Here is a 20,421-nt window from a genome sequence, read left to right on the forward strand (position 1 = left end):
AATTCACAGGACATGATATAAGAAACCAGATTTCTGTCAAAATCGGTTTCTTAGATATATCAAAGAAACCAGGCCAAAACTTCGGTCTCTTATGCTAAGAGACCTACTACTTAGGCACCATATAAAGTAAGGTCTCTTTGCCTTGTTTTTCCCGGTTTCTTATGCTATTTTTGTAGTAATGTTAATATATGTGACATAGTTACTGCTAATATCATATAGTAACTCTTAAGTTGATATAGTTGTGCTTATATGTAATATAATTACTTTAGTAATCGTGCAATAAATTTTTGTGATGTATATATTTATTACTGTTATTACACAAAAAGAGAAACTATGTTATCATAAAGAGTAATTATATATGTAAAAGAGTAATTATATATTCATTCTTCTTTTTCTGTTGGTATACTTTCATCACAAAGAAGCGAAAGTACATACCATGTTGTTGGATTCAAAGCAAATAAAAGTACTACATTGACAGAGTTCTATGGCATTTTTCAAGCAACAATAAATCGCTGGATTTATATTTGTATTATTTCTCGCCAATTGAAGAGATATCAATCCACCAAAACGAATTTCTTCAACAAATTCCTTCTGTTGTGGTGTAAAATCTTTTATTAATTTACACAATGTATCACCAGAACATTGTGTATCAAAAGCTTACCTGAAAATAATAAATATTATATATCAACTATGTTAATAATTTATAATTTAAATATGCAAAAATAACATAGTAACTATTTAAAACATAAAGTTACTATCATACATGATATAGTAACTCCTACTATTAATGATGTCATACACTTGCAAAGTTGCAACATGATTAATTTTATAGTCATATAGTATTGTCATCATAATAAAGTAACTCTTATTACTAATAATATAGAATAAAAAAAAATATATAAAGAACATATAATACACATGCATGGTAAGTATTTCAAATTTAAATAAATAAAACTTAAAATACTTTGAACTTAACGAACCGAGACATGATTTTCCTATTTTTTGCGTCGAATGGTAGAAGAGCGCAAACCTTTTCGATTATAGTCACATAATCATAAAATTTATAGTCAACTATAGTCGCTAAATCATTATAACATACAGAAAGCCAACGTTATAGTCCAAGGAAGAAGTTTTTATGTGCGTCTCTTTGCAATAGTGTCGAGTCTTGTGTCAGCAGTGTAGAGTCTTGAATGTAATAGTAAGATCATAGGTGTATCCCATGAAATGGCCAGTGGCCAAGAGTAATGGGTGTGTTTGGTGTCTTTGTCTGTTTGTAATAGCTGCCAAAAAAAAACATTGTAGTAATAGTCAGTATATATCATATAGTTCCCTCAAAAAAAAAAATATATATCATATAGTTATAGTTAAAATCACATAGAAACTCTAAAAATCACATAGTACATCTTTAAATCATAAAGTTACTGTATAGCTCATATAGTTATATTCCATTTAAAATCGTGAAGTCACTGATCGAATTCGCGAAGTGAAAGAGATATTTCGCAAAACACAAACGTTAATTTCTCCAAAACAAAAAACATTTTCAATTTTAAATAAAAACAGACTTAAAATACTTTAAAAACAACGAACCGATATGTGATCTCTCAAATTTTTTGCGATGATTTGTAGACGAGCGCAAATTTTTCGATTCAATTTTGGTAATGGGGAACCTCCTTTTAGATCTACTACTTCCTCTATTTGTTCCTCCTCTACTAGATCCAATTATATATGATAATTATAAGATACTTAAGAAGAAAATCGAACAAAAATGAACAAACCTTAGAAAATTGGGAAAAATCAGAAAAGCATACAGAGAAAAGAACTGAATGCATATCTGAAATTGTTGAAAAAAAGGGTTTAAAACGTTTATAAAGTGGGTTAGGCACTAATCGCGTAGAAACTCTATAAATCACATAGTTACTGTAATACTCATATAGTTATAATTTAAAATCGTGAAATAACTATCATGTGACGGTTACACATGTTACCCAAATTTACTCCATTGCCCTGGTTCACGTTAAGTTGGCGTGGACCAGGCTTATAATAGTGTTTATACATATTTTTATAACTTCCCATAGGGCCAATAAGATAAGATAAGATTTTACTTCTTCTGTTTTTTAATACTCGCAACGTTTGGACTTTTTCACTATTTACATATTCTAGTCTGACTATTGTTGGTGATTTATATGTAAGTTAAAACATAGTCACGTAGATCTTGTTGGATTCATCTCAAAGTGTACTTTCAAAGTATAAATTTTTTATAATTTTGGCTTAAATAGAAATAAATATATTAATGATCGAAGTTGTGCATTGACATGCGTAAAAGTGACCAACGTTGCAAGTAAAAGACAACGGAGGAAGATAAAGGGTAATAAGATAAGATAATATGAGATAAGATAAGTTAAGACCAAATAAGATAAAATAAAATAATATAAGTGAAATTCAGGTGAAGAGAACGGTACCTTACCTAGGTGGAACTATGGAAGAAGGCCTTCAATTATTACCTCCGTTTCAAAATGATCTTTATACTTTCCGTTTTAGTCTATTTCATAATGTTCTTTACACTTTGCTTTATTCTAGTTTTTGACAATAAAATTTACTATCTTATCTCTTTACCCCACAACATTTACAACTTTCCACTCATTTTCTCTTAATTTTTATTCATTTTATATACACACACTCACCTTTTAACCAATCTACCATACTTTATCCATATTTTATTATATCCAACCACATTTTTACACATTTTTCCTATTTTATCTTAGTATTTGTGCAAATAACCGTTAAAATCATTTTAAAACGGAGGTAATACTAGAGTAACTTTAATTTTCTATTAACTATATCTAAGTATATGTATGTAAGAGATTGTACTACATATAGGCACTATTATATCAACCCTATAATATGAGCCATTAAAATTTGTATTTCCTCCATTTTTTTATTCATATAATTGCACCATTTATAGTTTATATCATTAGTCATGTGTGATCTTATTAAATTTATCTCGGTTTATATTTTCAAAATGTTAACTTTTTATAATTTTAATTAATGTAGAGATATTAATGACTTAAGTTTTACATTGTGAAGGATGAAATATCTACGATGCAATTATAAAAAAAAAAGGAAATATAAATTTATGACCTACTTTCTTGATTTATATTTGCGTTACTACATTATTAAAAAAGTTGTTCAAAACCCTAATCTTACTTTAAGTAATTCACAAATTCTTATTTACAAGGGTTGTACAATAAATATTGTACACCAGAGTAAAAGTTATCTACTTTTTAGTGATTTTTTTTTTCATTTTAATAAAATTTATTTCTTCAAAATCACTAATAATATATAAAATTGTTCATTTAACCCTTTAAAATATTTATCTATCAACTTTTTTTACTAATATAAAAGTTAATCAAAACTAGGTTAAAGTTACTAAAAAATGAGTAAAATTTATCTTGGTGTACAATAAATTTATTGTACACCTTGTGCGCGCAAGATCTTTTGTAAGTAATTATAAATTACTATTATCACTAATGTAATCTTATAACAACAAATAGTATACATTAAAATCTTTCCACAAGCAAGTCATTTTAGTATAGTGGTAAGTATTTCCGCCTGACACGCGGATGACCCGGGTCCGATCCCCGGCAACGGCGCCATTGCTATTATTTTTACACTTTTTAAACAAGTTCGATCACTTACGCTGTTATGTACTCCCTTGAAAGCCAAAAAAAGGTATTGTTGCAAGCCATATCAGTTTGTTCACCTTTTCCCTCTTCTTAGGCATATAAGATTAGGAATACTTTTGGATGATTTTCTATTGACAGCTTTATGCCTTTAAATAGGCTTACAAGATATGTAACAACCTAGAAGATAAACACAGGTAAATAATAAAAGCTATTGATAAATACAAATAGAATGATAAGTATCTACATGTAACTGTGTAACAAACCAAAAGATAAGTATTATTAACAACGTTGACTAAGTAAGCAATCTCAAGGAATATTATCTTTAACACTTCCCCGCAAGATGGAGTGTCGGTCAGCAAGTCCAATCTTGGAATATAAGTCTTGAAATCTTGTCTTAGCAAGGGGTTTAGTTAAAGCATCTGCTAGCTGGTCTGAACCAGGGATATGTTGAACACGGAGTGCACCCAACTGAACCTTTTCTCGCACAAAATGGAATGCCAGTGCCAGGTGCTTCATTCTAGAGTGAAATACAGGATTTGCTGAGTAATGTGTTGCACTCAAGTTGTCACAATAGATGCTCGGGATAAATTCTAGCTTGATTTCAAGTTCCGAAAGTAGTGATTGTAGCCAAAGAATTTCAGCAGTGGTGGAAGCTACAGCCCGAAACTCAGCCTCAGTCGAAGAACGAGCTAGACCTTGTTGTTTCTTGGAGCTCCAAGACAAGGGATTGCGACCAAGATATACGATGTAACCTGTAGTTGATATGTAAGTGTCACGGTCCCCAGCCCAATCTGCATCAGAGTATGCATGAAGGCGCAAAGGAGAGTTTCGATGAATTGTGATGCCATGAGCAGAGGTGCCTTTTAAGTAGCGAAGCAGACGTTTGAGGGCGGCCCAATGCAGGTCTGTTGGCTTATGCATAAACTGCGAGAGACGATTGACAGCATAGGCAACATCAAGTCGAGTTAACAACAGATATTGTAGGCTCCCAACAAGAGCCCTATAGTCAGTTGGTACTGCCAGGGGGGTACCATCAGTAAGGTTTAGTGGTGGGTGTGCTACCATTGGAGTAGAAACCGGTTTAGCCTCAGTCATGTTAGCTCGTGCAAGAAGATCTTCGATATATTTCTTTTGACTCAGAAATAAGCCTTTGGTGTGAGGTAGAACTTCAACACCAAGGAAGTAAGAGAGAGCCCCAAGGTCTTTTAGTGAGAACCTTGCTGCCAAGTGAGTGATAAATTCTTGGAGAGCTGTAGTAGAGGGTCCTGTAATTATAATATCGTCAACATAAACAAGAAGGTAAATGTTAGAGCCATTTTGACGATACATAAATAGAGATGGATCAGCTACAGAGTTGCTGAAACCGTAGGATAAAAGAAAATGTCGGAATTCTTAGTACCAAGCTCTCGGAGCTTGTTTGAGTCCGTAAATTGCCTTGTGAAGTTTGCACACATGTGACGGATTATCTTTGTCAAGAAAACCAGGTGGTTGGGACATATATACATCCTCCTTCAATGAGCCTTGGAGGAGCGCATTATTAATGTCAAGTTGGCGAAGAGACCAACCATTTGTCACAGCAAGAGAAAGCATGAGACGAACTGTTGTAGGCTTAATAACAGGGCTGAACGTCTCTGAATAGTCAATTCCAGGCCTTTGATGAAATCCTTTGGCCACAAGACGTGCTTTGAATCTCTCAATAGGACCATCAGGCTTGTACTTGATGCGATAAACCCATTTACAACCTACCAGATTTTGAGTAGCATTTGGAGGAACAAGCTCCCAAGTTTGATTTCTAGTAAGTGCATTGAATTCCTCAGTCATGGCAGCTCGCCATTGAGGATCCTTTAACGCTTGAGTGATGTTAGATGGCTCAGTAGGAGGGGAAGAAATAATAGTATGATGAGCATATTTGGGATTTGGTTTAACAATGTTATTTTGGAGCCTTGTGACTACCGTCCGAGGAGGAGGCGGGGGAGGAGCTGTTGGAGTAGTAATAGGCGCGGAAGCAGTGGGAGGTGGAACACCAGTGGGGATATCAGTGGGGACAGTAGCTTTCCGAAAAACGGGAATAGGAATTGTGCACCATTCATCAATAGAGGCAGCTTGAGTAGGAGTGTAATTTGAGCATAAGTCAGGATATGGGTAAATATTTTCCACAAATTTAACATGCCTGGATGTGTAGAGACGCTTAGTGGGGGGATGGAAACAATAATAAGCACTCTGAGTTGAGGAATACCCAATAAAAATACATGGTAAAGAACGAGTGTCAAGCTTATGAGTTGAATAGGGCCGAAGCCATGGATAGCATAAACATCCAAAATTTCTCAACTTATGATAATTAGGGGGAGTATCAAAGTTTAAGAAAGGGAGATTTATTTTGAAGGGAGGCAGTGGGAAGACGATTAATTAAGTAGGTGGCAGTGGCAAAGGCATGAGGCCAGAAGTTGAGTGGAAGCTTAGCATGAGAAAGGAGGGTGAGACCCGTTTCAACAATGTGGCGATGTCTGCGTTCAGCATAACCATTGTGCTCAGGTGTATGCGGGGGCGAGGTAAGATGAGATATGCCATTCAAGGAGAGATAAGGGGTTAGTTTTTCATACTCACCACCATTATCAGAAAAGACACGAAGAATGGGGCGCTTGAAATGTTTTTGTACTAAGGCTCGAAAGCGTAAAAAAATATCATACGTGTCAGATTTCTTTTTAAGGGGGGTAAAACCATATGTATTTGGAGAAGTGATCCACAAAAATTACGTAATACTTGTAATTATCATGCGAATGTAAAGGCGATGTCCAAACATCAGTAAAAATAAGATCAAGAGGGGCAGTAGAGCTAAGAGTAGATGAATGAAAAGGTAACTTGTGGCTCTTATTCATATTGCAAGAATTACAATGCGAAATAGATAAATCTGAAATAGATAAATTGAAACTAGAATTAAAAACTCGAAGAATGGAAGATGCTGGATGCCCTAGACGATGGTGCCACTCATGCTTAGGGTTTTTGAGAGACGCATAGACTCGAGGAGGAAGGGGAGTCCACTCATAGACACCGGCTCTAGTTGGACCTTGGAGAAGGACTGTGCCCGTTGAAAGACCCTTGACACGAAAAAAAGAGGGTAAGAATTCAATTCCAACATTATTATCTTGGCAAAACTTACTGATGGACAATATATTTCTAGAAATAGAAGGGACATGGAGAACATTAGAAAAATGAAAGGAAGAAGAGGAAGATGTAGGGATGGAGAAAGAACTAGTGTTATGTATAGGAAGGGAAGAGCCATCTCCAATCATGATTTCTTCAGTGCCATCGTACGGTGCATGAAGAGATAAGTTGGCTAAGTCATTAGTGACATGGTGTGAGGCACCACTTTCCAAGAGCCAAGAATCAGAACCTGAAGCAGGGGCAATAGCAAGGTGTGCATGAGGGGGTTGATAACCCTTCTGGACAGCCAGTGCTTGAGTTACAGTTGGCACCGCAATAGCAGGAAACAAGCCCTTGAAGGTAGAGCATTGATCAAGTGCATGACCCGGGTTGCGACACCACTGACATTTACCAAGATAGGGTCGGGGTTGACGAGAAGAGTTGGTACTGCTGGTGTTTCCTGGAGTAGGAAGCAGACCTGGAGCAGGCATATAATGCCTCTGAGGATTGACATTGGTGTTGACGGTGTATTGTGCAGCAAGCACAGTAGCAGGAAAGGGTGCAGCAGGAACTGAGGCTGCCATAAGCTCTCTGTTGATGAGTTTCTCATGGAGTTCTTCAAAGGAGATGGGAGAATCTCGACCATTAACTGCATCAATTACAGGTTTGTAAGTATCATAGTCAAGACCAGAGAGTACCTTGTCAACAATGTCTTCGGGGTCCATAGGCTTTCCCATCGAGGCAAGCCTGTCAGTACACTGCTTGATGGACTGCATATACTCTGAGATGCTGCGATGAGCCTTGGTAATTTTAGCAAGGTTATCCTTTATCTGCTTGAAGTGGCCACGTGAAGGATTCGCATAGGTAGATGCTAGAATTTCCCAAGCTTCTTGGACTGTACCTGATTGAGAGACAAGAGGTATAAGCTCTTGAGATAGGGTGCCAACGAGTGCTCCAAAAACAAGACGGTCCTGACGGAACCAAGGCATGACGGCTGGGTTAGTGACGGAGGTTCCTTCAGCAGTGGTGAGGGAAGCAGGTGCTGAAGGAAAGGTTCCGTCTACGAACTTGTATAAGTCGTAGCCCAGCAGTGTGGCTTGAAGTTGAGTTTTCCAGGCAATGTAATTGGTAGGAGTGAGTTTGATGGCATAGGAGTGAGTTTGATGGCATTGTGAAGGTGGACCACCGTAAAGGGCTGGGTTGGGTCATTAGAGTTTGGGATGAGAGATTGGTTTTCAAGAGACATACTGAAGAACAGAAGGGAGAAGGGGAAAATTTCAGATCGGTTGCTCCGATACCATATAAGATTAGGAATACTTTTGGATGATTTTCTATTGACAACTTTATGCCTTTAAATAGGCTTACAAGATATGTAACAACCTAGAAGATAAACACAGGTAAATAATAAAAGCTATTGATAAATACAAATAGAATGATAAGTATCTACATGTAACTGTGTAACAAACCAAAAGATAAGTATTATTAACAACGTTGACTAAGTAAGCAATCTCAAGGAATATTATCTTTAACAAGGCATTGTTAATTCGGATCCGATCCTAGCGATCCGACTTTATGCCCTCGTCAACATAAACAGCACGTCCATCATCTTAAATTCTTAATGGTTAGCACTCGATCTTTTATTATTTATCATGTCTACTCATTTGCCTGGTTTCTGTTCTCAAGTCTAATTGCATCAGCCCTCAATAAGCCATTAAAATAATTGGTGGCGATGTGAGTCATCGAACAATTAGTAGGCCATGGCCATCATCGCATGTAATGGTGGTTCATAGATCAAGATAATAGTGTTAATGTACCACCAACTCATCAACTACTACCTCCATTCCAAAAAGATTACCCTTTCTTAGATGTCTCTTTAAGTTTGCCCCATACTTTAAATGGTAACTTTTCCACTTGTTTTCTTTCTTCTTATGGACACACTTTGCCAACCCATGTACATGATTTACAACCAATTCTTAATAAAGTGGATTTTGACTATTGGTCAATCTTTTAGGGACGGATGAAGTATATATTAATTGTTGTTGTAAGATTGAGTTTATAGATAAATGTGAGCGTGTAGCAAATAACATGTGTTTGGATCAAAATTAAATATAGTCACATTCAAGTGATAGAGTTATTTGGTTAGTTTTCAATTTGATTCAGGTCATATTCTGGTCGGGCTATATTCATATTCATGGTCAAAAAGTTAATTACTACTTATAAAATTTTGGTTGTTTTTTTAGGTACAAGCTACGCTTCTCTTATTTTCTCACCACCTTATTGAGGATTGATAATTCATTAATTCGTCCTTGTCCTCTTGGGTTTTGGTATCTGTCTCTCTTGATCGATGTTTTATGGAATCGTATGAACTTTTTTGGCTTCATTAATGTTCCTTTGATACTTGTTAAAATTGAAAGCTGACCCTCCAATTTCAAGCATTCGATCAAGGATGCCTCCTTAATCCTTATGGGTTGTAGCTAGCTGCTGGAATTCGAGAATAGAAATATTTTACGTGACAGGAAAATCTAACATGGTACGTATCAAAAGAGGTCATACATTGATCACTATAGAATATATGTAAGGTGATACAAATTCGTATATAAGAAGGCCTTTTGCCACTTAATTGCAAATTTGTTTATTCTCTACTTAATTGCTTGATTTGATAATAAACGGACAAGTGCTTGTCCTGCAAAGTGAGAAATCGAGATCGAGATCAATAGGGTTAGGAAGAGGTCTAAAATAATACAGAGATCTTGATATATACTTCATAATAGCATAATGAGGTCAAGAACAGTAGTATACCTTAAAACCCAAAATATTCACAAATACTAATTGGGCAGCAGAAAACTCCTAGTAATAAAGTGATCCTTGCCACCAATTTCCCCTTGAAACACCACTTGGATCATCCTCTCCACCATCTTTCTTGAACTAATACATTAACAACTAAACCCATTAATTAAAAGGGTTATAACAAAAAAACATCATAATTAATATATGTTATACGACTAATCTTTTAACAAATCCATATACAACTTCTTTAATTATAATAAACTTTTACGAAACTAATAATACACATAACATTATTGATTATTATATAGAGTAGATACGTATAGAATTTTATCCTCCTATTTTTAAAATCCTAGATCAGCCTATGATATTATTCCAAAGTAGTCGTTATTACAAAAGGGATATATTCTTTAGCGTGGGAACTTACTGTAGGGTATGAAGTGGAAGTCTGAGTAGCAGATGATTTCGCGTACACTTCTCGCCCACCATAGTAAACAGAGGAGCTCATATAACATGGTTCTCCTCCCTCTTGTTGGTAAACCGTACCTCTTTCTTTATTACCCGAGCTACCATAAGCTGCATCGCCTTGTTTATACGTGTTATCTACAGGAATCAATTCACAACATAGCTTTAGTACAAAATATAACTAATCCTCCTTTTAAATTTAGAAACTCTATCAAATGGTAACACTTATACGGAGTAATATCTTTCATTTCGTTTGGTGCGAATGAAGCCACGGTGGAATTACAAGTTACTCCGTACAATTGTAAATAAGAGAACATATGACCTACACATGTCTACTTTATTACCGTCTTTGAAATATCTAGGTACGTAACATATTTACGCACGATGAAGTATTTTCGGATATCAGATATGTGCTTACAAATACATATCATAGCAAAAAAACAAAATAGAAAAAAGGACAAAAAAGAAATTAATTGGTACTTTTTAAAACAAAAATGGAATTTTTTTTTAACATAATGGTACATTTTTTACATGAATGGTACTTTTTTTACATGAATGATACTTCCTATTTTGTCTTTTAGTTATTTATCTTTTAGCTGATATGTGTGTTGCCACACATATCTGATATCCGAAAAAACAACCTCCACAAACACTCCAACCCCCAATATACATGTATATAACATACTACCCCGTTTCAAAAAGATCTTTACAGTTACTATTTGCACGAACTCCAATGAAATATTTAACTATTAATATATCCAATTTCGTATGTGGAAAAATATTAAAAATTTAATATTCTGAAAATACATACCGAGACCAATCTAACAAGATCTTACATGTAACTTTTTTATGTATATAATAGTGAGAATTTACGGTCAAAGTATTTATATTTTGGATATATTTTCCAAAGCGTAAAGAACTTTTAGAAACGGAGGTAGTATGAATTTATTGATGAATATTTTCACCTACTCCACTGGTATAAAAGTTTGAAGAATATAAAAAACAAGAGACAGATGCATGAAAGACATTATCTTGTTATGGGTAAAATAAGGAATATTTTGACTAGTTATAGCAACTAGTTTGATGAAGTAGTACTAAAACTTTAGAAATGTATCTCCAAAGGTGACAAAACTTTCTTATGTTAGTGGCAATCTACGTGCAACTTGTAGGATATTCGTACAGCTTTCTTGGATAATTGTAAAATTGCCAAAATAAAATAATTATATGATAATTAATAATATTGATGACATAGTTTTATATTTGGAAATAGGAATACCTTGTTTAATATTCCATGTCTGATTTCCAGATGGGTCCTTCTGCCATGATCCTCTGGTCTCGGAATAGGCAGAATTCCTTCCCGTCCCCTGTAAATTATGACCCCAAAACACATTATTTAATTAAGTAATTATAAACTCTTATAATTAAAAGACAGTCTAGCAAGTTCTTATTAGATTACGGATTACTTAAACTAATCAATATGGTTGTGAAGGTTAAAGTTTAACTAGATTGTCCAAAACATTTTAAATGAATATTGATCATTTTCATATTTATGACATACGGAGTATAAAAAGGGGTATTTAAGCCAAAGATGTTAACTTTAATAAGTAATTTAGAAATAGAACAACAAAGTAAATAATAAAAAAACATTGAATGCAACAATTTAAATGAAATTTAAGTTAAGTATTATAAACAGAGGAAGGACGGGGGGTAAGCTAATTAATTAGGTAATATACCTTTGAAGGTGGGAAGATGGAGGCAAGAACATCATTAGATGATGATGATTCTTGAGACCCAAAAAGCTGAGAAGTAAGAGATGAAGATGAACTTATTTGTGGCTTCTTATTATTCTCCATTTTTTTTAATTTTGTTTTTGGGATTTTTGAGTTTAATTAAAGAAATACGATATAAATAAATATTGTAAAAAAGAAAAAATAAAGTCGGAAAACTTGAAGCAAAATCGAAGACGAAAATAGGCAAGGGAGGAAAGAGAAAGAGAAAGAGAAAGAGACAATACACGTGAAAGTGTGTTAATAATCAAGTTAAAGGATGAGTGAGCGAGGGAGACTGAAATTGAATTGTAATTGTAATCGTGGCGCACCGCCAATTTATATGGACTCTGGGTTTGAACAAAATGGAGATGCAGGATTAGATGGGGCCCATTATGGGTGGGTATTGTTATTGACTTATTGTTGTGGCCCATTGCCCTTCCATTTCATCTAAAGGTTACTAGTAACACAGCAGTAACTTACCACGGACTTAAATTTATTTGTCATTTGATCGACATAAAATTATACTCATATTACATACTTTTCTTGTTATGGCATGTGTTGAAACTCCTATTCACCACATGTAACAAAGAGGAGAGGAAATACCACCTTATAAGCTTGTGGAGTCACTCATGCATGTGATGCGTGAGGGGATCACCCATAGATATAGAAATACCATTTGGTGAACGGTGCACCCGGGTGCATCTAACAATTTTCAAAAGTTATGGGGGTGTTTGGTTATGAGAGACTAGTCTTATATGCATGTGATGCGTGCAAAATTACATATTATCTCTATTCTATAATACAATAGTACTACATATCCCTCTTACTTCGTATCACCTCTGATGTGCCCTTATTAGAAAATAAACTTGTAAAATCTTTACCATCAGACCAAACTTAGCTTAATAAGCGAGTGACAGCCAAATATCAGGTAACGTATACAGAGTAATTCTGCCAACTGGGCCAAGGTGTTTGACATGTCGTTATATTGTTGTTCAAGCGTTAAGCCAAATCTTACCTGCTCGACTTTATGAAAATGCAAAAATATTTAAAAATGTATTTCCAAAGATCAACATAATTAGAATCCCTATAAAAACGCCTCATACCCATGATTTTTTCCTCCATCATAATCTCTATATTCTAACATCGGCTTCGAGTTATCGGCGTCAAATGATCTGCGAAGCAATGATCTCTTCCCTAATCTTCTTCTTCTCCATAGCTATCTCTAATTGTACTACCTCCATTAATGAGTTCTTCCCACCACCATCTTCTTCCTTCTTCGTCAAAAATTCCACTAAAAAACACATTATTCAAATGAAAATCAAGAAAATATTCAACCTTTACATTAACCATTTGAATTATAAAGATTCTTTTGGGTTTAGTGAAAGAAATAATTCCCTTGGTCCAAGTATGAATTTAATGTTAAGTCTAATAAATGCGGTTCAGTATTAATTAACAAGTTAATAATTCAGTGAGATCAAGTGAGCTGAATGCCTAGCTAGAAGCCGCTTCAGTTCAAGTGGAATTAATGATATTAATCCACAGCTTACTCTTGACTGAACTCGTAGGGTCACACAAATAGTACGTAAACGGATCAAGTATTTAATGGAATTAAATACTCCATCTATGGATATTCGGAATCGACGGATCTTGGTTTCAGTGGGAGCTGAGATCGTCAAAGGCAAGAAATGAATAATCCGGAAATGATGATATTGCCGGAAACGGAAATATGGATCGTATCGGAAATATAAATATTATCCAAGTCGTAGATGTTGCCGGAAACGGAAACATGGTACGTATCGGAAAATATTATTGGAAATGGAAATATTGCCGGAATCGGAAATATTGCCGGAAACGGAAATATTGTCAGAATCGGAAATATTATCGAAATCGGAAAATAATTCCGGAAACGGAAATATTTAATATTTGTTCGAAACGGAAATTAATTCCGGAATCGGAAATATTAAATATTGTTCGTATCGGAAATGAATTCCGGAATCGAGAATTTAATCGGAAGCGTATCGTACGAATTAGCTTCGGACGAGGCCTGCCAGACGAAGGCCCAGCACGAAGCTGGGCCATCGCCCAACAAGCCGAAGCGCACCAAACACACGCTGCCAAGCCACGCCAGGCCCCGCGCAAGGCCAGGCCCAACAATGGCCTTGGCGCGCGCCGCGGGGCTGCGACGAAGTGGGCTGGCGCTGTGCGTGGGCCGCAAGGCCTACGTGCGGTGCTAGCGTATCGCTCGAAGTGTGTTACTCGAATCCTAAAGCTACCGGGATTCGTCATATGATTAAATCCTAATCCTAATAAAGATAGAATTTGTTTAATAGATTTTTAATAAGATTCTAATTAAATAAATTAGTATCCTAATAGGATTCCAAGTCCTTTTCCATAACTCTATAAATAGGTGCCTAGGGTCACATATTTACATCGAGAATTGAAGTATTCAAAGGTAAGATTTTCAAGCAAAAATCAGCCACAAACACTTGCCTATTAGCCGAAAATCCTAGTACCTGAAGGGCGATTCTAGTTGTTCAAGCTTAAGGCGGATCCGGACGTGCTGTGGACTATCTACGGAGGGACGACAATTGGAGTCCTAAAGACTTGTTCTTGTTCGGTTCGGGCGCAGCTAGGGAGGGCACGCTACAAAGTGTATGCATCTGAATTATGCTAAATGATTATGTGTAAATAATATGTTTCCTGGCTTTATGGTTTTTCCGCATGATTTATGTGTATTCATATGTATCATAACCCAACAGTGGTATCACGAGCCTCTTATTATTTTCATAATCTAAATTGCATAACATGGTTAAATTTACAAATATGCAAAGAATTAAAAGGGGTGATTAATTTTCGTAATTGTTAATTAATTGCAAATTGCGTTTATTTAATTATATGTACGCAGTTTTTCGGCAGTTTCTTCATTACTCATCCAAATCAAGTGATTTTTGTGTCAATTCCGCATGTAAAAGGCATTCTAAAATTTTGACAAAAATGAAGAATTCCCAAATTCGAAGCCTAACTATGACTTTTCGGAGGTTTTAGTTTTTCGAACGCAAAAGTTTGTAAATTTAAAATGTTAAATTAAATATTTGCGATTCTTGTTGATAAATCTTGAATCTTTGATTGACCTACAATATATGTTTAACAAATTTGAATGCCTAGCCTTGTTAATTATACAACCTAATTTGTAATTATCATTAATTTGTTGAAATTGGAATAATTTAGAATTGATTTGTTTTTCATAATTAATTAATAATTTAATTAGGTACCCATGATTAAAAACCACCATAAAAATTGTTAATTTATGTTAATTTTTTTATGACCTATATTAGAATCCCTGTTAATCGGAAATTAATTGATTAATAAATTTTCGATTTTTCGCCCTAAAATTATGAAATTAATATGATTTATTAATTTGTCATTAATTTTAAATTAAAAAAAATTAAATTTTTTATGAAAACGCCCATAAATGTTGCACACACAAAACAATGGAAGCTACGTGTTACCCTTAAGGGGTGTTGTATAGTGCGGGCACGCGACGACGAGCAAGGGAGCTCGTCGCCCGTGCGGTACAAATGCAACGAGCTGTGCGGCACGCAAGGCTCTACGCCTTGGCATGCGCGCAGTACGATGGGCGAGGGCAGGGGCACACAACGCTGAGCACGATGCGTGTGGGCAGCAGTGCGCTGCGCCACGACGCACCAAGCTCGCCAAGGGGCAGCAGCCACGACGCAACACGAAGCTGCGCGCAGCGTAGCCCGCAAGGCTGCGTGTGTACGTGCGTGGCATGGGGAGTGCGTGCGTATGGTTGTGCAGGCCGTGTGCAACGGTCAATGGCACGGGGCATGGGCCTCGTAGCTCGATGGGGCTTGGGCGCAAGCCCAAGTGTCTCGTCTTGCAAACTATTGATGCGTTTCGTTTTAATTTTAAAATTTCAGTTCGGAAATAATTTTAATTAATTTTAAAATTGATAATTTAAATTGTTTTCTCGGATTTTAATTTTGAATATTATAATTATTATAAATTTTAATTTATACTAATTATTTTACTAAAATTAAACCTTGAATTAAATTAAATTCATTTAATTCAACTGAAAAAAAAATTAAATAAATGGATTCGATTATAATTTTATACGAGCTTTAAATTTTAATTAAATTTGTATGTTTCCGGTTAGACTAGAAATACATTTTTATGTTTAAAATTAGTAAAGCACATAAAGTTATTGGTTTAAGTTGGAGTATTTTTAGTCATAAACTCTTGATTAGGTCTACAAATCCTTTAAGGTTAAACAACTTGATTAGAATTAATAAGGACTGAATAATTAGTAGATTATTGGTGCCCTTGATTAATTGCTGCAAATATTTATGCGATGCATACAACGTGTAATACTAACCAGCTATGTGGGCTATTCATGATAATGAATGGGTGAATGATATATATTGTATATGTACTGTTTTGCAGGTTATGAAGTGACTAGTATGGCCCAAATAGGATAGAAAATATGGTCTGCGTACCATTAATTTGAATGTAATTGGTCTAAAGCACCAAATTTGTTTTTCAATTCAAATATGGTCTGCGTACCATCAAATAGTTGTAATTAGTTTAATTATAGCTTATCCTATTTGAAGAAAATGGCGCCTCCCACGGTAAAATTCAAGACGGAATTTACAATCCATTTTCAAGACGGACTTTGAAGTTGAAGCTTCAAGATGAAGTCGGGCCATACTAGATCACAATTATCTTATGCATGCTTTAAGTTATTTATTGCTTTTAAATATGTCTTAAATATGCATGAGATTGTGGCTTGATTATGTTGCATGATTAAGGATTTCAGTTCACTTAAAATCTAACCAACATAGTAAGAGCCTTAAGTTCCAAACTTAAAAATTGAGTTAAAAGGTGCCATGCCAAAATAACACTTACTTGGATATCCTTTACATCGATCTTAGTAATAGGTTTCCGCCATAGCGAGGTGTTACTTATCGATACTAAAGGGGTAAGGTACACAAATAATTGTGAGTACATGTTAGTTTTGGTGAAACTCAACGATATAAGTAAGGAGTCCTTTTATGTCGTGGCAAAATCGATAGGTTTACCTAATAAGTTCTTAGACGTACCTATCAACCAAGAGTAGTTTCTAGACTATTAGCAAAAGGCTTTTGCTTACCTAAAATATTTTAGAATTGAGTCAAAATACATAATGTGCTTAATTCTTCAATGATTTTAGGGTCTTGGAATCATTTTATTCACACCTGCCGGAACAATAAAGTCGAATAAAATGCCAATAACTTGTTTAAATTGCATGATTGCTTTAATTTTCAAGTTATTACTCATGATAAATGTTTAGACTTTGCATGCTTCAATGTATGTTTTAATTATTGTTTATAATTAAATATCTTGCGCTGCAATAAATCCTTTAGAAGGTAATAGTAAATTTCCTCGATTGGTAGTGAATCCAAGAACGATTCACGGAAATGAGAAATGTGAGCAATTTAAAATGTAAGTTTCTTTTAGCGACTTTTATGGTTGTTTTCGAGTATCAAAGTCGAATGGCAAACCGATTGGTGCTTGTGAATTCAAAATACAATGTAGTTTTGAGATCATAAAGCATTGAGTTTAAATGCTCAGCCTTACCAATGGTTAACAACCTAATATCTTTGTCCATTTAATTCTCGAATGAGTCTAGTCCCTAGACATTCGAATAGATCGATGCTTAGAGAACTTTAGAAGCTTCTGGTAAGATCATCTAGTTGAAACAAAATATTCAACATAAATGGTAAGAACCTTGTTGGAGTGACATTGGACATGTCTAACAAAGTATAAAAGTCAACACTAAAGAATTCAATTCTTAAGACTATAAGAAAGTGTACAAGAAATAGGAAAACAAGGAACAAATGAAAGGAATTTACGATTCCGTTTCTACCTATAAGTTTATGTTTAAAGAGAAGTGACCTAGCAATCAAACTTCCTTGGTATCATATACCGCTTGAGGTTCTTACTTCGGTAATAACTCAAACAATGGAAGCTAGGCTACACTAATGGCCTACAAGTGGGAAATGAAGCATGGAAATGCTACATTAGTTGTAGGGTCATCTAGTTTGTTTTAAGTCCTTTCAAAGGCTGGAACTTAATGGCTATTTTGTTCCATAATCAGCATACCTAAATTTCTGTTTTCAAACACAGAAAGACTCACATTCAAGAAAAACAAAAACAATGTTTGTTTGTTTATTTGAATGAAATGGTAAATTACGGGTTGAGTCAATATGCTTGATTAAAACAAACAACTCTTTAACATAAGAACTTTACTAGGTTCAAATCAACCCCTTGATTTGAGTTCCACTAATCTTTGGCATTGTTGCTTAGACCATATCAACAAGTTAACATTCAAAAGCTCTATTTTGATGGACTTTTGAAAGTTCATTGATTTCTAGATCAATTTAAGACAACTAGCCTTACTTGTTGAAAGTAACAAAAGATATGAACTATTGTTAGAACGCCTAGACAATAGAGTTCAAAGCTAAAGAAAGGTTTTATGCCTTTATTATTTCACACAGATTTGAGTGAATATAGGTTTATTTACTCAATGTGATATAAGTTTGAATATGTTTGGCTAGTTCAAAGATTCAGAAGTATAAATCCCACTTGGTAAGAAATCATAAAGATCTAGGATAGATCATGTTAATGATTGCTTGAGCCCAAAAATGATCATCAATGATTGTGTGTTGTAATTTCACAATCTAGCTCCATGAGATATGGCATATCTAAGTGAAATGATCGAAGTCAATTAGTACTTGATTCGATCAATGATAATCATAAAGACTTTTCCTATAATTTCTAAAACAAAATGCTCAACTACCACCAAACTAAACCAAATTCGTCAAAGCTATTGAAAAGTAATTTTAGAATATCTTTTCATAATATATCTACAGAGTTCCTAAACTCAGTGGGAGCTTAGTGTTTGTTATTCAACAAACTAAGGCCCAAGTATAAATATATGTTTCATTGTGATTTATTCAAATGAGACACAAGGGTATTGTTCCTACCACGAATTTTTGAGAACATAATGTTTGTTTGCTCGAAATGATGTCCTTTTGGAGATTCGTTTCCAAAATGACAAGTGGGAGAAAATAGAACTCGAAAGTCTTCGAGGAGAACAACAAACATAAACGGACATTTCGGAGGCTTTTCGAAGTGCTTCAGAAAATCCGAACTTATTCTTTAAGGACTTTAGAAGTGGCTTTAAAGAATAGACATCTCTTAGAAGACTTTACAAGTGCTTCAAGGAGAACAGAATATTCAAAGGACTTTCAAGTGGCTATTGATATTCTATTGTTTGATGTTCTATACCCAAGTAGGCATAGAGATCAAATCACTGAAACTATGAGATTCTTCTATTAGATAGTAAAGAAACCTACAACTTGCAGTCAAACTATTATCATGTAGATTAATGAGTTTGTGACCTGTAAGAAAGCTATGACGAAACCCAGATTCCCTAAAATGGTTAGAGGCCATATATAGACTCAAATGTTTTAAATGGTTAGAGGCCATAAAACATACTAAATGTTTTGATGACAAAATTGAAATGTTGTTGATTTGCAAGAATAGTTTCACACCTATTGGTTGCAAGTTTGTTTTAAGGATAAAAACCATCAAACATGGAATTGTGTTCACACACAAAGCTAGATTAGTTGCTAAAGGTTACAAGCAAATTCACGGCGTGGATTGTGTTGAAGCCTCATGCAAAATCGTAATGCTTAAGTCTATAATTCAAGCAATGATTGCATATTGGTACATATGGCAATTGGATGAAAAAACGTATTCCTCAATCAAATGTTGGAAGAAAACTATGTACATGGCATGTCATAGGATTTGTGGATCCAAATAATGCTTGAAATGAATTCTAGCTTATGAAATCTAAGTACAGATTTAAGCAAGCAATTGGGAATTGGAATTGTATTTTAGTGAAGCTAATAAGTATTTTAGTTTCATAAAATGTACATGATTCTTATAGATATATAAGAAGTTTAGTGGGAGTACATAAAAAAATCTTAATTGGTCCTATGTGTATCACACACATATCTCTCTATTGTGAAATAACATTCAAATGCTAATGACTTAGGTTTGAAATTATTCATCAATGATGGACCAAGGCGAAACTTAGTACATACTGGGTATTAAGATCTATTTACAAAGATCTTATGATATTGTTTTGGATTAAGTAATGGCATTTACTAAATCAAACACGAAAGACTCCGTTGGAGATATTCGACCCATATGAATAAATCTAAGTAAAGGATGTTTGAACTATGTATAAGCATTTACTAAGTTAAACATCAAAGAGTCTAAATGAGATTCTTAACCTATATTATATGTCAAAGAATTTAGCTGGAATTAGTATCTACTGAAACTAGATGAGCTAAAGTTACATGAATAGAATTCAATTGGGAATTATTCTGCAAAGAATTTATCATGTATGATATAAAATGAGGATCGCCAAAAACGTATCGTATGGCTTTAGGCATGACGAACATATACCAGTCTCTATTGATCTAAGTGAAGATCAACTAGATTGAGAT

General features: G+C 34.7%; 1 protein-coding gene across 3 annotated transcripts; it reads right to left on the minus strand.

The window, feature by feature from the left end:
- Positions 1-1,084: 1,084 nt before the first annotated feature.
- LOC110803610 (uncharacterized) lies at positions 1,085-12,152 on the minus strand. 3 transcript variants are annotated; one of them, XM_056833222.1, is made up of 5 exons: positions 11,807-12,150; positions 11,350-11,437; positions 10,036-10,211; positions 9,624-9,749; positions 1,085-1,280 (listed from the first exon to the last, which is right to left on the minus strand). In XM_056833222.1, the coding sequence occupies exons 1-4, from the start codon at positions 11,924-11,926 to the stop codon at positions 9,672-9,674; spliced, it is 462 nt and encodes a 153-aa protein (XP_056689200.1). In that variant the 5' UTR covers positions 11,927-12,150; the 3' UTR covers positions 1,085-1,280; positions 9,624-9,671. The 3 variants fall into 3 exon arrangements, with proteins under 3 accessions (XP_056689200.1, XP_021864826.1, XP_056689201.1); XM_022009134.2 differs by lacking the exon at positions 1,085-1,280 and adding an exon at positions 9,360-9,507 and having other exon boundaries at positions 11,807-12,149; XM_056833223.1 differs by lacking the exon at positions 1,085-1,280 and having other exon boundaries at positions 9,626-9,764; positions 11,807-12,152.
- Between the last annotated feature and the right edge of the window lie 8,269 nt (positions 12,153-20,421).

This window comes from Spinacia oleracea, chromosome 6, assembly GCF_020520425.1.
Source record: "Spinacia oleracea cultivar Varoflay chromosome 6, BTI_SOV_V1, whole genome shotgun sequence".
In the NCBI taxonomy this organism is placed as follows: domain Eukaryota; kingdom Viridiplantae; phylum Streptophyta; class Magnoliopsida; order Caryophyllales; family Amaranthaceae; genus Spinacia; species Spinacia oleracea.

What these genes read in the sequence shown, in the direction of transcription:
- LOC110803610 (XM_056833222.1), bottom strand. Translation starts at nt 11,926, where the DNA reads ATGGAGAATAATAAGAAGCCACAAATAAGTTCATCTTCATCTCTTACT. An exon ending in CCATCTTCCCACCTTCAAAG is followed by an intron (nt 11,438 to 11,806) that starts GTATATTACCTA and finishes CATAATTTACAG; the next exon opens with GGGACGGGAAGGAATTCTGC. An exon ending in GACATGGAATATTAAACAAG is followed by an intron (nt 10,212 to 11,349) that starts GTATTCCTATTT and finishes TGATTCCTGTAG; the next exon opens with ATAACACGTATAAACAAGGC.